We start from the raw sequence: 19,156 nt of genomic DNA on the forward strand, positions 1-19,156 counted from the left end.
CATGCCAGGGAAACCCAGCCCCATCATGGAAGTATCTGAAGAATCAGAGGAAGATGGCCATGGCAAAGTTGTTTTCTCTTTTAGAGAGGCCCTGCCGGAAGGCAAAACTAGTGTTCATGCCATCCAAGTAGACCTTGCTAATGCTAATAAGGAAGAAACAAAGCTGAATGATAACCAGCAAGAATTAAGTAATAATTTAAACCAGCAAGAAACAACAGGTGATGGCAGACATGATGAAATGACAGGCCAGGAGCAGCAAGAAGTCTCAAAGGACAAAGGTATCGCATATATTGAGTTCCCCCCCCCCCCTCCTCTGGACTCTTCAGAAATTTCAGATCCAGAAAGAAAAGGTTCCTGTGCCTCTTCAGAGACTGAGACAGAAATGATGGAGGTTAACTTACAGGAAGAACATGACAAGCATCTGCTAACTGAGCCAATTATACGCATCCAACCCCCTACCCCAGTGCTCCCTGGGGCAGATGACAGTCAATCAAATGATGACGAGGCGGAAGAAGAGGATGAGTCAATCTTCCAACCAATTCCTTGTAAGAAATTTACGTTCAAAATTCCAGAGGAGGAGGAGAAGAAGAAGGAGAAGGAAAAGGCATCTAAATCCAAAAAACATGACAAAAATGGAAACAACAAAGAACCTAATGGTGGGACCAACGGCTCCAATGGTTCCAGTGGCTCTAAAGGTTCTAATGGCAAAGGCGAGGACTATGAATATGAACAAAATGGAAATGACCAGTCAATAACAGACTGTTCAATAGCCACAACGGCTGAATTTTCTCATGATACAGATGCAACAGAGATAGACTCACTAGATGGATATGAACTTCAGGATGAGGATGATGGCCTGTGTGAGCAGGCAGATTTACGGCTGTTTGGTCTTCCAGACAGTCGGAGGGATGTGTGGGCAACAGACACATTCAGGTCCACTGACCGCTCTTTTCCCCCAACCAAACTGGAAGTTATTGAAGAGGAGAAAACCCCAGAGGAGAGTCAAAAGGACACTTTCAAAAAAGATACTCTATCAAATGGTGAAAAACCTAATGGTGTCAGTAAGGATGGCGCTAAGAGTGAGGAACAAAAACACTCAGATAAAGAAGGATTTTCAGACACTTACTTTAGTTACAAGTTAGAAGAAGAGTTTAACTCTCCTTTTAAGACTGTTGCCACCAAAGGCCTGGACTTTGACCCTTGGCCCTGTAAAGGTGGAGAAGATGAGGTCGTTGACATGGGAGGGACGCGGGAAAGCAATGGTGAGCCTAAGCCTTTTGGACTGGCAGTGGATGACCAGTCTCAGGCCACAACACCAGACACTACCCCAGCCCGAACACCAACAGACGATAGCACGCCAACGAGCGAGCCAAACCCATTCCCCTTCCATGAAGGGAAGATGTTTGAGATGACACGCAGTGGTGCGATTGACATGAGCAAGAGGGACATGGTGGAGGAGAGACTCCAGTTTTTTCAGATTGGTGAGCATTACTACTCGGCGGGCAGGTACAGGGTCAGGGACCCGGAGGTAGATGCCTCCTCACAACACAGGGATCAGTTTGATACTCAGGATACCTTAACAGTCCCTCAAGTCCCCATTCAGACTACTACTGTCCAGTTAGAAATATCAAATGTGACTGGAAGTTACACCACATGCAGAGACTCAACTTCCAACACTGAGCCTAAATTCTCCACTTTTAGAACAGGATTCAAGTTGTCATGTGATAAAACCCCAAATACTTCAAATAGTAGTTCTGAATACAGAATACCAGACATCTTTGATGGTTCTAATGATGTAACCTCAGGGACAAATGTAGATAGCTCTTATTCTCTAACCTCAAACTATTCAGATTATTCTAATTTTAATGCATCAAGCAAGACACACAACTATTTGAGTAATACACCATCAGGCATCACAGAATATTATTCAAATCACAGAACTCCTTTAGGTACATCTAAACAGAGGGACCATTTGGACTGGACCTCAGAAAATCACAACACTTATTACCAAAGCCCAAATTCTTCTTCTGCACCTTCACAACAGATAAGCAATAATCAAACATGGAGCAGCAATACCAGTAACAACACCTCTGACTCCCATTATGTCCATTCAGACGTCATTCCGGCTAGCAGTATCGTGTTTAATTTATTGTCCTCTTCAGGACCCACTCTGCAGGAGGTCAGCAGAATAGAAGCATCCTTCAGCAAACTTGAGGACAACAGCAGGGAAAGCAGGACTTTTACAAATGTAGCAATAACAAACACAGGAGCCAAAGAGGTCAAAGGCAAGATATGCAAGTCCAGGTTACCACTGAAGGTGCCCAGTCGCAAACTATGCAGCCGAAGTCAACCAACAGTGAAAGACAAGGAACAAGCAAATGTTGGTATAATCCTTGTCAGGAAACATGCCATGCACAATGTCAGGGAAAGATTAGACCCTTTTGAGAATTTATTTCCTAAATCTAGAATCCCAGTAATGAAAGCCATGAAATACTCTTCTTGTTCCCAGGATCAGAAGCAGGTTAGAACCAAATCTGTGGTCAGTGATAGAAGCATTAAAACTGCCAGGGATAACAAACAACCAACTAAAGGCAGATCCAATACTGAACACAGTCACAGTTTAGTAAAAACCCTGGGTAGAGGTAGCACAAGCGAGACAGGGAGAAAAAACAGCAAGGTGGTCTCAAAGATCTCTAAAACAAGGTCTGTTGTTAGCCAGGCAGCAAATCATCTGGACCAAACCATTCCCCAAAAGGCTGAAACAAAGTTAGAGACAAAAACATTGCCCACTGAGGACGAAGAGAGCTGCAGCCTCAGCACTACCAGGAACACTTCCTTGTCAGAACCATCTAGAGCTTCTAGAAGTTCCTGCCCTTCACGCACCTCTACCTCCACCTCCACCAGCACCACCACATCAACACCATCTGCTAGAGATGCGAGAGCTGAGGTTGAGCAGGCCAGCAGTGAGAGGATGAGGAGGAGCAGGAGGAAGAGTAGGCGGACACTTGGAGGGAAGGAGCAAAAGCAGAAGGAGAAGGAGGAAGGGAGTCAGGTTGATCAACCAATCACGGCTCCTGTCACGGAGAACGAGACTAGTTTGTAAACTCTTTCTAAACATTGTTATACTTTATCTTTCTCTATGAGATGCATGTAGCTGTTGTGGGTGCTTTGTGATGTGACGTTGTAAGTGTAGCTGTCACTTCTTCTTCCTGTCATTCTTGTTATCTGTGTCCTGTGCTGTCTGATTTAGACAAAGAGGTAAAGGCTAAGACATGGAGAATCAATGACAGAAAAAACATGTCCCTAGATTAAGCAAGATATTTTATTTAGCTGGAATAAAAGTGTTATGCCAGTGGATTAATTACCTAATCACCAGTGAGAGCTTTACAGCAGACTATAGTGATGTCTTTGGTGCACAGATAAAATAGGTACAGTACTTTAGTTTTACAGTAAATACTTTTTAGTTGTCAGTGCTGGTTTGCAAGTAGGCACACTTGTGGGTCCAAGTTAAAAGTGAGTATGTACTCCTTTCTATTACTGTGGGGTCCTACAGGCTACCACACACATTCTCACTTTCATTTCGCACTACAGATTAAGTTAGCCTTGCACCTCACCACATGACACCACACCACTCACTTCCTCCCTCGACAAGGTCAAGACGTAGATGTAGAAGAGTTTGTTTGGGGAAATTTGAGCTTGTGTTTGTTTTGGTCTGCTTGCCTGGTTTGTAGATATCATTTGGTGGTCATTTTGCTCTCTGAAAACACTGCGAAAACAATTCATCGGCTGAACTTGACAATCATATGAACGTCAGCTGCACGAGAGCGTGTCGGTGTAGTCAGCCATTCGCAACTTGGTGGAAAACTTAATACAGCTGGGTTTACTTTTGATTTCAAGTTGAAGCCATGAATTGCTTTTATGAGTGGGAGGGAATGTTGCCTGACGGTAGATCGTTTGCTGTTAGTGATGTGATACAAAACTCTAACTCTTTGAATACTTACTAGTAATACTAATTTTACTGAACATCAAACATTTTAGTGTGAAAATGTGACTTTTGTTTTCCTTTTCTGGCCTCACAGATCCTCATGTGTTTGATTTTATTCCGTATTATCACATGTCTCTGCTCGTCTAAATGTAGTCACTGCAACGATCTAATTAGACTGATATTTACTCTATGTTTATCTAGCTGTCCTCATTAGCCAGGGTATGAAAGCTAGTCTAATGAAGATGGAATGGAAATCTCACTGTTACAGTACAGCACTATTTATATCCCATCCAGAGGGCATATCTGCATTTCACAAGCTTTAATAGTTGAGAGAGAAGAAATTGAGTACAGGCCTATACACAGTTCATTGGAAAAGGTAAAGATAAAGTTTACCATTTTGGAAAATACGCATATTCCTCGGGTGCACTGCTCCAGGCCAAGAAATTATCTGACACATAACCGCACGTAAAACCAACTTTTTGTTTTACACTTTGGTTTTTGTATAGATTAAATAAATGAAATATAACATCTCAATTACTGAACTTTAGAGTTGCTAACAGGCAGATTTCTTTGTACTTCTTGAGACAGGCTAGCTGTTTCCCGTTTCCAGTCTTTATGCTAAGCTAAGATAACCAGCTCCTAGCGCCAGCTTCATATTCAACAGACAGAGATATGAGAGTGGTATCTAGCTCCTCATCTAATTCTCAGGTGAAGCTTATTTCCCAAAATGCTGAACTATTTCTTTGAGTGACCGTCCATTATCTAACCTGAATCACTGAGGAGAGTCTGGCCAGAAAAACTCTTATGGCTTTTTTTTCCCCCCTGAGAATTGAGACCTGGGACAGTGAGCTAAAGTTAGTCTTTATGTTTGTTGAGTCACCAAACACAATGTGGTTTAATATGCATATTTATCAGAAAATGGAAAAAAAAGAGACAAAAACTCAGTTTAGAAGGTATTCATTAACAAGGTATTTCATAGGTCTTGGTTAAACCACACTGATGTCTGAAGCAGACAAACTTTCAGTTCACAATCCCAATGCGTTTCTTTCGTTAAATGTCATTGATCCCCTCTGCAGCCATTTTATATGAGCCATCTTGTGTATGTCTTACTGAGAACCACATTTAATTAATTTGGGCAATGTTGTCATAATATCACGTTAATTGTTTGTGTCCTGCCCCTCCCTGCTTCCTCGCACAGGCCCTCAGAGTCCCTGTGAGAGAACAGACCTCCGCATGGCAATAGTAGCCGACCACCTTGGACTCAGCTGGACTGGTGAGTCTGCGCACATCTCACTTTTCTCACTATATTAAAAACGAGCATAAAACAATGCAAGAATGCTCTTTTTATCATAATAATTGATCCGACACGAGAGGCAGCTGAAATGTTGCAGTTAAATCACCTTCGTCTCAATCAGTTCAGCATCCAACCAGAGACTATAACTCAAGCACTTGCGGTTATATTCAAAATATTCACTGATAAATACGTAGATATGATACCTCTCTTCCAACAAAGAGCATTCATTACGTGGATTTTAAAGATCACCCACCCCTCTAACTCCAGCTCTCAAACCTTGTTAGTTTCACAGTGTTTGTTGCCACCTGGTGGACACGTAACAGAAAAATATCTCCACTGAGCAGCACTGCAGTGGCATTTACAGTCACAAACATCTCATCACTGCACATATGATACAACATCAAAGTAGGAAACTTCACAAAACTTACATTGCATTGTAATTTTTCAATTGAACTTTTAAAATTTCAATATACTGCACCTGAGGATGAGACATATTAGCAGTTAGTAGGCAGAAAATATGTACAGTAATACATGTATTATTAATTTTAATAGCAAAAAGCTCGTATAGCAATGTGTTTTTATTCTTCTATGTCATGCATGTGTGAGTTTGAGCGTGTATGTTTATGTTGTACTTGAGCAGCGATAAGGGTGTGGCCTCTGCAGTTTGGTCCAAGCCTGACCACCTGCACTGCAGCACTGTCCCACGCCTGCCTGCCTGTATGTGTGTGTGAGCGAGTGTGTGTTAGGGCATCACAGTGTGTGTGTGTGTGAGAGAGAGAGAGAATGCAAGTGCACAGTAATTCTGTGCATGCAGGACCATCTGAAGTGTGTCTGTCCAGTGCAGTGGCTGAGTGCTCAGCAGAGAAAAGTAATCCATATTTAATGCGTGTTCCTGTTGCAGAGCTGCAGTGAACCAGTGGATCTGCTGAACATTATGTTCTCATGGCTTTAAATTTATAGCCACTGTCTGCCTGTACAAGCAGCTTTACACTGCTTTGTTAGCTTTAGAGTGTCTTCGGCGCGGTGCTTTGCAGTTACAATCAGTTAGCGTATTGGCACTGACGGAATGAATGAAAATATGAGTATTGACATTAACCATGGGGATATTTTTAGAGCTCTGGTTTAATCAGATCACAATATGTCCATCACATCTTGTTTCATAAGCAATCAAGTGTAGCTTGTAACATGAGCCACATGCCACTTAAAACACCAGTGTGCAAGATTTAGGGGGCTTTCTTGGCAGATATGGAATATGATATTTGTTTGTATTTGTGTGTAAATAATCATTGTGTTTTCATTAGTTTAGAAAGAGCTCTTTATATCTACAGGGGGAGTGGGTCCAGCATGTTGCACCGCCATGTTTCTACAGTAGCCCAGAACACCCAAACCAGCTGTAGGTTCTCCTACAGGTTTGGAAAGGAAGGGTTGAGTGGAGGGGTATTCAGCTGGTTACAATCTGCCACTGGATCCCACACTGATCCTCTAACAGCTGATCAATCACAGTGCCTTATTGCAGCAGAAATGAGACTCGAACGCCTTGCAACGTCAGCACCGAGGCCGACCCGCTGAGCAACAAAAGACTGCGTCTTAATGTTTTTACTTTCTCAAGAAAAATGTTTGTTGTGGTGTCTGTTGCTGTTACAGAGCTGGCCAGGGAGCTGGATTTCTCTGTGGATGAGATCAACTTCATCAGAGTGGAGAACCCCAATTCCCTGACAGCACAGAGCTTCATGCTCCTAAAGAAATGGGTGCACAGGGACGGTAAAAATGCCACAAGTAAGCAGTGTGTGTTTGTGTGTTCCTGTACTGTTTCCATGTGTGACAGAGATACATTGAAATGGCTGTTGTAGTTAATATCCAGACCTTTTCCCCCATAAGTGACATTCTCTTTATCAGAATACATATTTCAGCTGCTAGTTTATGAACAAAAATGAATCAGTATATCTGGTTTTGTGCCATAACAAGATGACATGTGAAATTTTCGTCTCTTTCTTCTACAGCGGATGCTTTAACTGCGGTGCTGACTAAGATCAATCGGTTGGATATTGTGACTTTGCTGGAAGGGCCCATATTTGACTACGGTAACATTTCAGGCACACGCTGCTTTGCCGATGATAACGCAGTATTCCCGGATCAGTCCGATGGTAAAGTGTAGCCCACCCTAGCTGAACTCTCAGTCTATCTCTCAGTCTATCCCTTCACCCTTCTTCACCTCCTTTCTCAGCCAGATAGGCAGACTGTGTAAACAAATACAGAACCAATCAGGCTTGATCAAAGAATTTGACCAAAGTGGCTTCATGCCTGCAGCAGGTTCACTGACCTCATATCAGTTAATGGACCGTCAGGTAGCGATAGCATTAGAGTTGTCTTTATCAAGCAGTCACCCCAGTCAGCTTGTTAGTTTTCCAACACTGGGCAGTGCATTTCATTTAAAGCACTCAGTCATTGGAACGTTAATGACAAGTGATTTTTGGGTGATTTTTAGTATATTTTAAAACTTCTATAAAATCTGTACCATTTTGGGTGCATGAAACTTTTTAGTATGTGTGTTTCAGAAGCATGATTCTGAAGCAAATGTAAGCCACGAATGAATTGACGTCTCTGTCCCTTCTGATAAATGTCGATAATATAATTCACGTATGAAGCACATTTTTCAGATGGGTCAGGGCACTGGTTCATTGTTTGGATTAACAATAGTTATGTTTATGTGTACGTTACAAGTGTTAAATGTTAACAGATACCCAGCACATCTCCTTTTGTCAACGTTGTGTCGTTTGCTGTTAGAAAATACAGAAAAACATAATTCTAACAACCAGTTTATTCCAATGGCATGCTTGCTTTAAGCAGTATGGAAAGTCTTTCTCTCTTTCTAACTTTCTCTCTCTCCTCTGAAATGAAAATGAAATGTGGCAGCTACCAGTGTTTTCTGATTCCGACACACCCAATGAGGCACATTTCAGAACGTTGACGACAGTGTGAACCGCTTCTTACAGACAGCTGATGATAAAACATACAGGATGTTACAGGTTATGAAGCAGTTAGTGGGTGTGTTGATTGTCATTGATTAAAACAGCGCTCCACCAATTTAGCATTTTACTCCTGCAAAAGATAAAAATTGATGCAGCAGTACAATATATATCATCGTTTTTACTGCATACATTAGTCCTCCTTCAAAACCTGGCACCGGCATTAGCCACAATGCTAATGGGGAACTACACCCCTCAGGAATCACATCTACCTAGCACATATACTCAAGTACAGTACTTAAGCACACTTGACTGTTTCCATTTTCCACCACTTCAGTAATCAGTAGATGAACCTACAGAATTAGCTGATGTTAGCCTGGCACACTTCGACACAAACTTCTGAAATAAGCCTCATTGTCAGTTTGTCCAATCAGGTTTCTGAAAGTCATCTTAACACAAGGATCAGTGTTACTATAGCTTTGAATATCAGGCGGTGTTTTTGCAAATATGATTTAAAGCGAAACCAGCATTTAACAGGTTAAAAAAATAAAATCTACAAAATGCATGGCTCTGGCTTTGTGTGAGAGGCTGCCTGCTCTGATGTTGTTGGCTTACAACAATACACATCTAACACTCTTCAAATGGGTGGAGCCTTTTCAACACATCCTCCAGTGTTTTCTGGGTAGCACATGTTGATCAGAATGTGCTCTGTCCCAGATGACACCCACAGATTGGTTGAAAATGAAACACCTTTTTTTATAATAATGCTTCTGTGTCACTGCTGTCAGCTGTACTGTACCTGTCATCTCCTGGGTTCCTCCAAGCCTCCCAGCTTATGTAGCTTCTCCTGCTTTAAGACCAGCAGACTGCCCTCCTCCTCCTCTTCCTCTTCTTGCTTCTGAGTGACTAACTCCTACAGCAAATTCCCCTGTCAGTGCTAAGCACCACTAACAGGCTAATTTCCACCAAAGCCTACCTTTTGCTAACCTCTGGATCCAATCGTAGCTTCTGCTCTTACCCTCGCGGCTGAGCTCAGGCTGCGCAACACTGCCCCCTGTTGGCAATAACTGTCTTGAAGGGGGGATGCAATCTTAAGCCTGGTCAGTGAGAGCTCCCGATCTCTCCTGCCTACCTCTGCACTCACTGGATGACATCTACAGCTAAATAGCAGGCTTTAGCATTAGCATACCCTCAACTATGTTAACTACTGTTCCTACTTAGTTTTGTTCAGTTCATTCAGTTTCTGGGAATGTCGGGGTTTTACTGGGTTTTCAAGATTTGAGACATTAACAGTTTTTCATGCAAAAATTCAGAAAAATTCAATGAATTTAAGGGGTTTAGTTTTTCTCCAATAGAATTATATCCCTGCCAGTGTGGACTTCAGTTGTGTCCCAGTTTCATACTACATCTAAGCAGGTTTTTGAAGGTTTTGAATATTGCACTGATATAGCATTGCTATATACTCCTGTAACATTATCACACTCATGATCGACAGTTTAAAACAAGGCAGTAGAAGGATATTCTTCCTTAGCTTTTAAAAAGCTGCTTACATTACCCACAATGCAACTCAACTGCTGACAGTTTGGTTGGAGATTCAGGTGTGTTATGCTAGTAGCAACGTAGCAAAGTAGAGATGAGGACTGGACCACAGAGGTCTGATAAACTCACTTCTTGCGACCTCTACACCCCAGATTTTTGTCATTTTCAGACTAGTCTTCAGACTCAAGTGACATCTTTTGAGGCAATTCATCAGCTTTTAAACAAAATTATTTATACAAATTTTTCCACATTTTCAGTAGCACACTGTATACAGTTAGTATGCAGTATGGAATTGGGACACAGCAGCTGTTTGCAGGCTAGCCGGAATTAGAGTGTGGGGTTGCCCTGTGGAATGTATTTATAAAATTCAGGCTATGGCCCGGCCTTTCAGCATTCCCGGTTCCCATCTTACTTCTTCATAGTTCCTCGATTCGCAGCTTTAGACCTCCTAGATCCCAAATTCTGTCCCCATGCAGGACAAAACCAGAATGGTTATTAAACGCTCCTTTACTGTTTGAAAAGAAGCTACTGCTGTTGACTGAGAAGCCTCTTCCTGCTTATCGACCATGATAAGCAATCCCATGATTCTTTGCTTCTGCAGCTTCTGAAACATTAAGCCTTCGTCGATCACCTCACTGTCTGTGCATTAATCTGTTTTTTCATTTTTTAGATGCTGTTTGTCCTCTCATCTTGTCTAACTGTCCTGTGTTTTTCTGTTCTGTCTCTTGTGAACTGTGTGAAGCTCCCAAACATCTTAAGTCTCCTACTTTCCCCGTGTGTCCAAAAAAGCCTCAGCCTGTCGCTCCTCTCCACACAACTCCTTCCTCCTCTTCCTCTCCTCACTTTTATCCCGGCCATATCACCTCTTTCTCTTTCACCTCCCCTCCTGCTGTCCCCTCTCCTTCCTCTGTCTTTCTCTTCCCGTCTCCTCCTTCTACACCTCCCGTTTACCTCCTGCCTGTCGCTCCTGTTCTCCCTCACTTCTTCACCCTGTCTTACTCCTCCCCTCTCCCCTCCTCCCCCCGAAGCCCTCACAGCTGCTCCTCATTCTTCTCTCCTCCATTTATTCCTCACCACTTTCCTCCCTCTGACCTCTGTCTGCCCTCCTCTCCTTCCTCGTCCTTCATATCTCCTCTTGTTCTTCACCCTCCTCCTCATACTGCTTCTCCTAAACCTGTTCAACCGTCGCCCTCTCCTCCCACCTCTTGCGCCTCTCTCTACACGTCTGCTCCTTCCTCTCCCTTCTTTCCACCTCCTCCTCCCCTGTCACCTTCTCTTTCTTGTCTCCCCCTTTCTCCTCCCTCCTCATCTCCACCCTCTCCCTCTTTAATATGTATCTCCTCTCCTCCTCCACTTCCTCCCTTTTCTCCCCTTTCATCCTCTCCCCTTGCTGCTAATCCCTTTCCTTCTCCTCCCTTAAATCATCACTCTCCTGCTTCTCCCCATTTGCGTTCCACCTCCCCTCCACCCTCTCCTCTCCCTCCTGGTGTTCCTTCTTACTTCAGGAGGGATCGGTCAGTTCCTGAGGTCTACATTTAGATGGAGCTCTGCTCCTCTCTGCCTTTTATTGAAATCAACACGACTAACCTACCTGACTTCTACTTCTAATTATTGAGATGATGAGCAGAAGTCAAGCTTATTTCACTGCTGTTGCATTTCAATTCAAAGCAGCAGCTCTGAGTCTTACATTAAGTTCTTTTACAAGAGGCTTGGCTTACTTAAGTGCCAGTTTGAAACCTAACCAGGAGCTACAGTAGTTCCTGTGTGACTGAATGTTCATGTAAAAGTTATATAAAACAGCGTATGTGAAGTTTCTATCTTACATTTTATATTCTGTCTTTATATTCTGTTTCCATCTCTTTGTGATCTGGTCATGTGTCTACTCTGCAGTGCTGGTTCAGAAGTCACACACAAATCCACCTGTTTGAGAACTCCTTAAAGCAGTGTTAATTCACCTTTTTGGCCACTTGGGGGCAGCAGAACAGAGAGTAACATGTGCTTATTTACACATCCTCGCAAATACGAAACAACATTAGCATTCATTGTGGCAACTTGGCTTGTGTTAATCCAATTTTTACTCCCCTTTTAGCTCCAATTTTGGTCTCCCCTAACTCCTGGCCGATTCATCTGCCTTTTTTAGCAGCTAAATGTTCACCAGATAGTCGCTGACTGGGTCTGGCTATCATTTGGGACAGTACAGTGGGTTTATCAGAGATTTTTTGCATTGTGGCAAGTCCACAGAGAATAATCACTCTAAACTCTACAATCCGCTCAGCTCTACAGAGCTTTGTAGCCAATTGTAGCTCGTTGTTTTGGATTTTTGGCCTGTAAACTCCACTCTACTCAAGTGATTTCCCTGGCAGCTGTTTTCATTTAAAAAAGGCTAATAAACCCCATGTATGCATCTTGACCAGACAGCAGACAGATAAAAGTTATTAAATAGCAGCTAAAGCGTCGGACATCTAGTGGCTAAAGTATCACATATTTCGTCAGGAGATAAAACAATAGTCAATTAATGCACTACCTGCCCAGCACCAAACAACAAGCAGACCAAGCTAGCAACTAGCAGGTGAACATAGTGGAGCATTCAGCTGCTAAAGAAACATAAGTTGGTAGAGACCAAAACAGAGGTAAAAGAAGAGTAGATGTTAGACTTGCATCCATCAAGTGGACACAAGTACGACTCCAAATGAATGCTGATGTTGCTCTGTGTCTGCTGGATGTCAAACTGTTTGCTAACAAGTACACGGTAACAGCTTCATTAGGTGATATGTGTCAGTGCTGTTTTTACAGCTTGTTCTGCTGCCCCCAAGTGGCCAAAACATTAGTTAACGCAGCTTTAAAGTGTATTTGGGTTCCACCTGTGTGACTATTGAACACGTGCTACCTTTAAATGTTACAAGTGTCTCTCATTTCATCACCTCCATCACTCTACCTCCTCCCGTCCCTTCTTTTTCCTCTCCCTCCTTCTTCAATCCCTTTTACCCTCTAATCCTTTACTCCTGCCATCCACCCAGGATACCACAATATAGATCTGGAGCTGCAAACCCCCACAGAACTGAACTACGAACCCCCCACCCCGCTGCGCTCAGATGACTTCTTTAGCGAGGGCGATGCTAGCGCAGAGTCCCCTAGCAAGACCACGCTTACTAGACCTAGCGACCTCTCTCTCACTCAGACCACCAGTACCTCCAGCAGCGAGCCCCTCACAGTCGCCCCAGCCCCCAGATCCAATGCCCAGGAGCCCCCCATTGTTGGGGCTGAAGATACAACCTTGACCACTGAAGAAACAGGGACAGAAGAAAAGACAGGGCTGGTTTCTTACCAGAGGCCGGATAACGACAGAAGGTCAGTAGAGCAATCAGGAAAGGGAACAGCCGGGAACGCTGAGGCCTTAGAGACCGAACTGAAGGCAGGGCAAGACGTTGTTCCGGAGCACCAGGGAGAAAACCAAAAAGAGGACACCAGTCATAGAAATGGAAAACAGGAAGAAGAAGAAGAAGAAGAGGAGATGACCCAGGAGAGGCTGCAGAGTCTGCTGGAGGATATAAACCTGGAGGGAGGCTTGGAAGACGTGGAGATGACAGAGGAGGGGGTGATAGCCATCCTTGAACAAGTACGGCAAGCAGAAAAAGACATGTGTTCAGTTCCAGGCTGGAGAAGCGAGACGTCCGGCGCAATCGAGTCGGCAGCCCCTGGCCACGGCCCAAAAGACGAGGAGGGCAGGTAGGATGCGTCTTTATTCTGTTTCCCCGCAATTTTTCTGCTCACTGATTTACACTCCAAGGTTTTGTGTTTTTTGATCTCAATTTACCCCCTCACTATATTTCACTCCCCCAGCCCCGACAGCCTGGCTGATTCATTGGAGCAGCCCCCGGCTCAGACTAACAGCCAGAATGGAGCTGACAAAGCCAGGGAAGGGAAGGAAAAGGAGACCAAGAGGAAGGGATCCCAGGAGGACAGCAGCACAGCAGGGCCCAGCAGAGGACAGGAGGAGGGAGGTGAAAGGTCCCAGCACAAAGTTCAGGTGAGTCGCTCAGAGTCTAGAAATGTTTTTGTTGGCTAAAATATCCTTGTGTGCTGTTATAAACAGCTTTTAAAGCCTTAAATTCAGTTTTAGTCCCAAACCTCACTCTGATCTCTCCATCACACTCATTTTAGTGGCGAAACCGGTCCAGTATTTCATTTTATTTTGTCTAGTTGTAAAAAGAAGATACATGCACACACTTACACACGCGGCCGTCACTGATGTCACTGGGCTGCTTTTGTCAGGCGAGCGTTAGAGCTGACGAGGCCGACTCCGACGAGGAGACCACAGTCACCACCAGGGTGTACCGCAGACGAGTCATACTCAAGGTGTGTGAGGCCTGGTGTGTGGACGGTTCGACGCACTGCCAACCTGCATAAGACCTGTGACTCTGTGTGCGAGGGACAGCGAGTCACAGACAGATTGTGAATTTGGCAGCGTTTGTGTGTTTTATAGAGTGAAAGGTGTGTGTGGAAACATTGAAGCCGAAATTTCTTAAGCAAAGTTGTGCATTTGGATGGAAACTTGATCGTATGATTGTGTGTGTTTGTGTGTGTGCATGCGTGGGTGCGTGCGTGCATGTGTGGACGTTTAGCCTTGCTACAGCATGAAGTGCTACTCACTGCTTGTTGCTGTGAGCCACGGCACCACCAGTCATGCTGTTTGGTGTTTCGCGATCTGGTTGGTGGGCTGCTGGTTGTGCTGCGTGTTCGGCTCATGAACAGACTATAACGCAGTCTGTCGGTGTCATTCTGAGGCTCCACGGCAGCAGATCATCTGATTAGTGTGTTGAACCCCCTGCTGATGGGGGCAGCTGGCCCTGTGGTGGGAGTCTCTTTTTTCTTCCTGCAGCAGTCAGCACGTCTGACTTTTGCTCTCTATTAACTCAAACTGATAAGAGCATCAACTACATACTGACGTTGTAATGAACAAGTAACATTCAGTACAACTAACACATATTTCATTATCAATCATCTTTATATTCTTGAATTTGGATTTATTTTTTTCAATTGACCAATTATCAAAGTTGGTGCTGATAGCTTTTTTCTGTCAATCGGCCAATCATTGCAGCTCAGGTGTCTGCCACTGTGTAAATGGAGCCTCAGTTTTGAGCCGGCAGGGTTAATGCATTAGTGTGGTTTTTATTTATGGAATTCCATTTAAGTCAATATTAAATAAATAAATACATAAACATTCCTATGAAATAAATCCTGAATGAATAAATAAGGCACTCAATAAATACATGTAGAAATAAGTGTATAAATTAGTCAATATAGTTCAATAAATAAAGTTTTTTATTTAAAAGAACGTATTTCAAAGGACCACTTTTATGCATTGCAGGGGACTTTTAATAGTAATCCTAAAAGCAGTCTATCAGTCTACTGTATCGTTATTTATTTACCTAATTTATATATTCACTGCCTCATCTATTTATTTCAGGCTGTATTTCATAGGCAAATGTGTCTATTTCATAGGAATATTTATTTCACGGGCAAATTTTTTCATTTATTTATTTAATATTGACTTAAATATAGTTTGTGGCTGAATGAGGATTTTTTTTTTTTTGTGCTTGATGCAGGTTTGATGGAAGTAGTCATCCTCATAACAGAGTCTGCAGCTGAAAGTTTGACGCTTGTTCATGATTATACAGTAAATGAAGAACTCTATAAATACATGTAAAACGATAAACCAGATGTTTGTGTCGTTGTTCTCGGTGTCTCTGCTGCTGCAGTTTGTGTTACAAAGCCTGTGAAATGCAACAGCTGGGTTTCCCACAGTCTGACCTCTCCAAAAGCAAAGCAAATCAAAACAGCCGTCCTAAAATAAAAACTGAAAAGAGCAAAACATGTTCACATGCCATCAGCGCTGCACGACAAATCAAGGAGTTCAGTTTTTAAAGGTTTCAAATCTTTATTGATTGAAACAGTGTGAAACCCAGCGGCTGTGACAGGCATGCTGACATCTGCTAGGAAATGTTCCAGACGAATAACAATCTCACAGATAACCTCTCAAACCTCTTCCCAACCTGTACCTCCATCCCTCACTCCTCCATCCACCTTTCACCCACCCTTTAAACCTTCACCCCAGGGAGAGGAGGCCAAAAACATTCCTGGAGAGTCTGTGACGGAGGAGCAGTTCATAGATGAAGACGGGAATCTGGTCACCAGAAAAGTAACCGCCCTCGCCCTCCTCCATCACCTGTCACACCTTTATCCTACAGCAGACACACACACACACACACACACACTCCTATGTAACCTCCTCACCCATCTTTCCATTATTCCTCCTAAAATAATTCTTCCCTGCTTCCCTTCCCGCCTCCTGCCCCTGACATGCCTCTGCCCCCTACAGGTGATCAGGAAGGTGGTGCGCCGTGTGGTCAACACGGAGGAAAGGAGGGAAAGCGAAGGCGAAACTGTTACAGAGAGAGCTGCTGGTGGTGGTGGTGGTGGTGTGTCGACAGGTGGAGCAGACGCTGCTGCTGCAGCAGCAGGAGCCACAGGAGGGAAGGGCAAGAAGAGGGGGAAGCGCTCCCGACACAAGGCTGAGAAGTGTGGAGAGGAGGCCCAGAGAGGGAAAACTGAGGTTGGCGTTAAAACCAGCCGCCTCACTTAGTCAGCTGAGTTATCCTGGTCCACCTGCATGATGCTGTGACTGCCAGACCCTCAGAGGACTAACACCCTCACCAAGTGATCAGGGCCGCACACAGACTGCCAAGATTTAATGTGCATGTTCAGAGTGGAAAAGCATTAAAAGTCCAAATACCACAAAATGTTTTTACTCTGTGCTGATAAAAGCAAAATGTGACAAACAGATGCAGCGAGTAAGTCATGACCAACATGAAACATGCGACTCAAACTGTCCACGAGAAGAGCGTAAGTTAATACATGAGGCAAACATCAGTGCCACATTTCCATCATGTTTTCGACATTGTTTTTCACCTTTTTTGGCACCTGACAGGAGAATTAGCACCACCAGCTGTTTAGCTCCATGAACCAACCCCTAGTACTCGTTTAAAGGGTTCACTGTATTCGCATGCAAGCCCGTCTGAAGACGATGAAACTAATATCACAGCGTGTAGTCTGACCTCAGCATTAATCTGACGCTGCTGTGAAGACATGCAGTTTGTGAAGTCCTGTGTAAGGGAGTTGCAGCGTCATCCCATGCACACACGCAGCCTTGGTGTTTGCAGTGTGTGTGTTTCAACTAACATAGAACATTTTTCCTATCTTTTAACATGTATTGATGCAAGCATGTGTGATTTTGTCTTTAAATGTTGTTGATTTTAACACCTTTTTCTCCTATCCTGGCAGTCGTCTCTCTTCTAGCATGTTGCTGTGATCGCCTGACGAACAGCAGAGCGCCGCCGTGCTTCATTAACACGCATATGATCATATTCAGCCGGAGCACAGAGCTAACTTTCTCTCCCTGTCCTTTCTGTTTTTCTGCCTCTTGTTGAACCTCGTCCTCTCTCTCAAGCCTGGAGACGGCGCCAGCAAGAAACAAGGGAAGAAGAGTCAATCATAACAGCAGAGGTCTCAACTAAACCAGGTAACACGTCATGAAGTCTGTAAATATGAAAGACAAACTAATGGAATGGTTCAAATTTTGCTCTAAAAATGTACTGTAGTGCTACTAGAGGCAACAGTAGTAGAACTATTATTAAACTGTCTCCTCTTTGAGTGTTAAACCTGTTTAAAACTGACTTTTTGGAGATGTTAAATTGCTAGTAGCGCATCAACGACGAAGAGTTTTGTATTTCAGGAAGTATGCTTGTTTGCTTTCCTGCCGAGAGTCAGATGAAAAGGTTAATACCGCTCTCATGTCTGTGCGCTGAATATGAAGCTAGGCTAGCAGGCTGTTCGCTTAGCTTAGCATAACTACTGGAAGCAGGGGGAAACAGTTAGCCTAGCTCTATCCAAAGTCCAAAAAATATACCTCTAAAGCTGTCTGTTATATCTTCTTTGTGTAATTTGAATCAGAGGCTAGCTGTTTCCCCCTGCTTCCAGCTTTTATGCTAAGATAAGCTAACAGCCTGCTAGCCTAGCTTCATATTTACAGCACAGACATGAGTGGTATTAACCTTCTCATCTAATGCTTAGCAAGAAGGGAAATAAACATTGACTATTTCTTTAATTCCATTATTAATTAGTCTGTCATCTGTCAAGGTGCTATTAGTTTTCAATGAAAGAAAAGCTGAAACCAGCTATTTTATTAACGTTTTTGGTTGGACAAACCAATTCAATGATTGACCGAGTGCAAGATATTAGCCAACCAGCAGATCCAGTTAATGTGAGCTTGTGATCCGTCACCCTCCAGGTCCACTGATGTCCACCTGCGACACCACACACACACCCTGGGAGGAAAAAACGACTAGAAGCCTCGTCAATCGGCCAAAACGTGTCTGAAGCTTTCACTTACAACGCATGGTTTTTACAGCAAGACGACGCAAAACGAGTTACTTTTCTTTGATTTCGCATGAGCATGTCACCAAAACTCACTCACTGTTGGAAACGCCACCGAAGGACACGCGTGGACGCGAGCCAGAACTTTCGTATCTTTGACGAGCGAAGGGCGTCTGTGACCAAAGACGGCACAAACAGGAAAAACAAAACAAAAAAAGCAAACTGCTGACAGACAAGAAAGACGTGTGATTCACTCTCAGACACTCGCCTTATGTGGTCTATTTTTTCCTCCTGGACCCACAGTATCGGGGTGTACCATGTGGTTCTTTTTTAAAAATGAAATATAACAGTAAATGGGTGATTTTGTTGTATATAAATGACACTGTATAAAATCTAAAAAAAAAAAAAGAAATCAGTAGCTTCACGGATTGTTTCTGCACTGATTTGAGTTGATGAAGCTTTGCAGACTTTGTATCGAGAGGTCGACACTGTTTGAGCAGCCTCGAGCGTGCGGCCTGACGTGCTCTTCCAAATGAAAATAAAAAGGAACATAAAAGCTGTATGTGAATGAGAAACGAATGGAGGAAAAAAAAACCTGCTTGATTTTAAACAGCGGACGTTTCTTTAAAGCCGACAGCTTCTTCCGCTCTGTCTGTGGGACATTCTTCAGAGAAACGATATTTTGCTGCATGTGACGTCACTTTATTTTTAACGCTTTCCTTTTTTTCTCCTAATTCAAAAGCACTGTAATACAATTAGAGAGGGTTTGATGGTACTTCTGTCTTTGTGAGCACTCGTAATAACCCAACCATCTGTCATCTATAACTGTTTTTATTTTATTTTCTACAAAAATGAAAACACTCTCCTCGCAGATAGCAACGCTTCTCTCCGACGCTTCAGGAAGGTCCCTGAATGTAACGTGCTGACCGGCACATTGTG

At 43.4% G+C, this 19,156-nt stretch overlaps 1 protein-coding gene across 7 annotated transcripts in view; it reads left to right on the plus strand.

Annotated features, from left to right (window-relative positions):
* The window catches only part of LOC121624453 (ankyrin-3-like), a 139,966-nt gene extending 121,263 nt beyond the window's left edge, over positions 1–18,703 (plus strand). For 6 of the 7 annotated variants that reach the window (XM_041962097.1, XM_041962098.1, XM_041962101.1 and 3 more), the window contains 10 exons: positions 5,184–5,258; positions 6,924–7,055; positions 7,280–7,423; positions 12,802–13,510; positions 13,625–13,811; positions 14,057–14,140; positions 15,900–15,983; positions 16,164–16,397; positions 17,292–17,363; positions 18,132–18,703. In XM_041962097.1, coding sequence (XP_041818031.1) covers positions 5,184–5,258; positions 6,924–7,055; positions 7,280–7,423; positions 12,802–13,510; positions 13,625–13,811; positions 14,057–14,140; positions 15,900–15,983; positions 16,164–16,397; positions 17,292–17,339 — 1,697 coding nt within the window. In that variant the 3' untranslated portion in view covers positions 17,340–17,363; positions 18,132–18,703. The remainder of the gene's footprint in view (positions 1–5,183; positions 5,259–6,923; positions 7,056–7,279; positions 7,424–12,801; positions 13,511–13,624; positions 13,812–14,056; positions 14,141–15,899; positions 15,984–16,163; positions 16,398–17,291; positions 17,364–18,131) is intronic. The other variant, XM_041962099.1, reaches the window with a different exon arrangement.
* Positions 18,704–19,156: the final 453 nt, after the last annotated feature.

The sequence above is a fragment of the Chelmon rostratus genome, chromosome 21, assembly GCF_017976325.1.
Source record: "Chelmon rostratus isolate fCheRos1 chromosome 21, fCheRos1.pri, whole genome shotgun sequence".
Classification (NCBI taxonomy): Eukaryota; Metazoa; Chordata; class Actinopteri; order Chaetodontiformes; family Chaetodontidae; genus Chelmon; species Chelmon rostratus.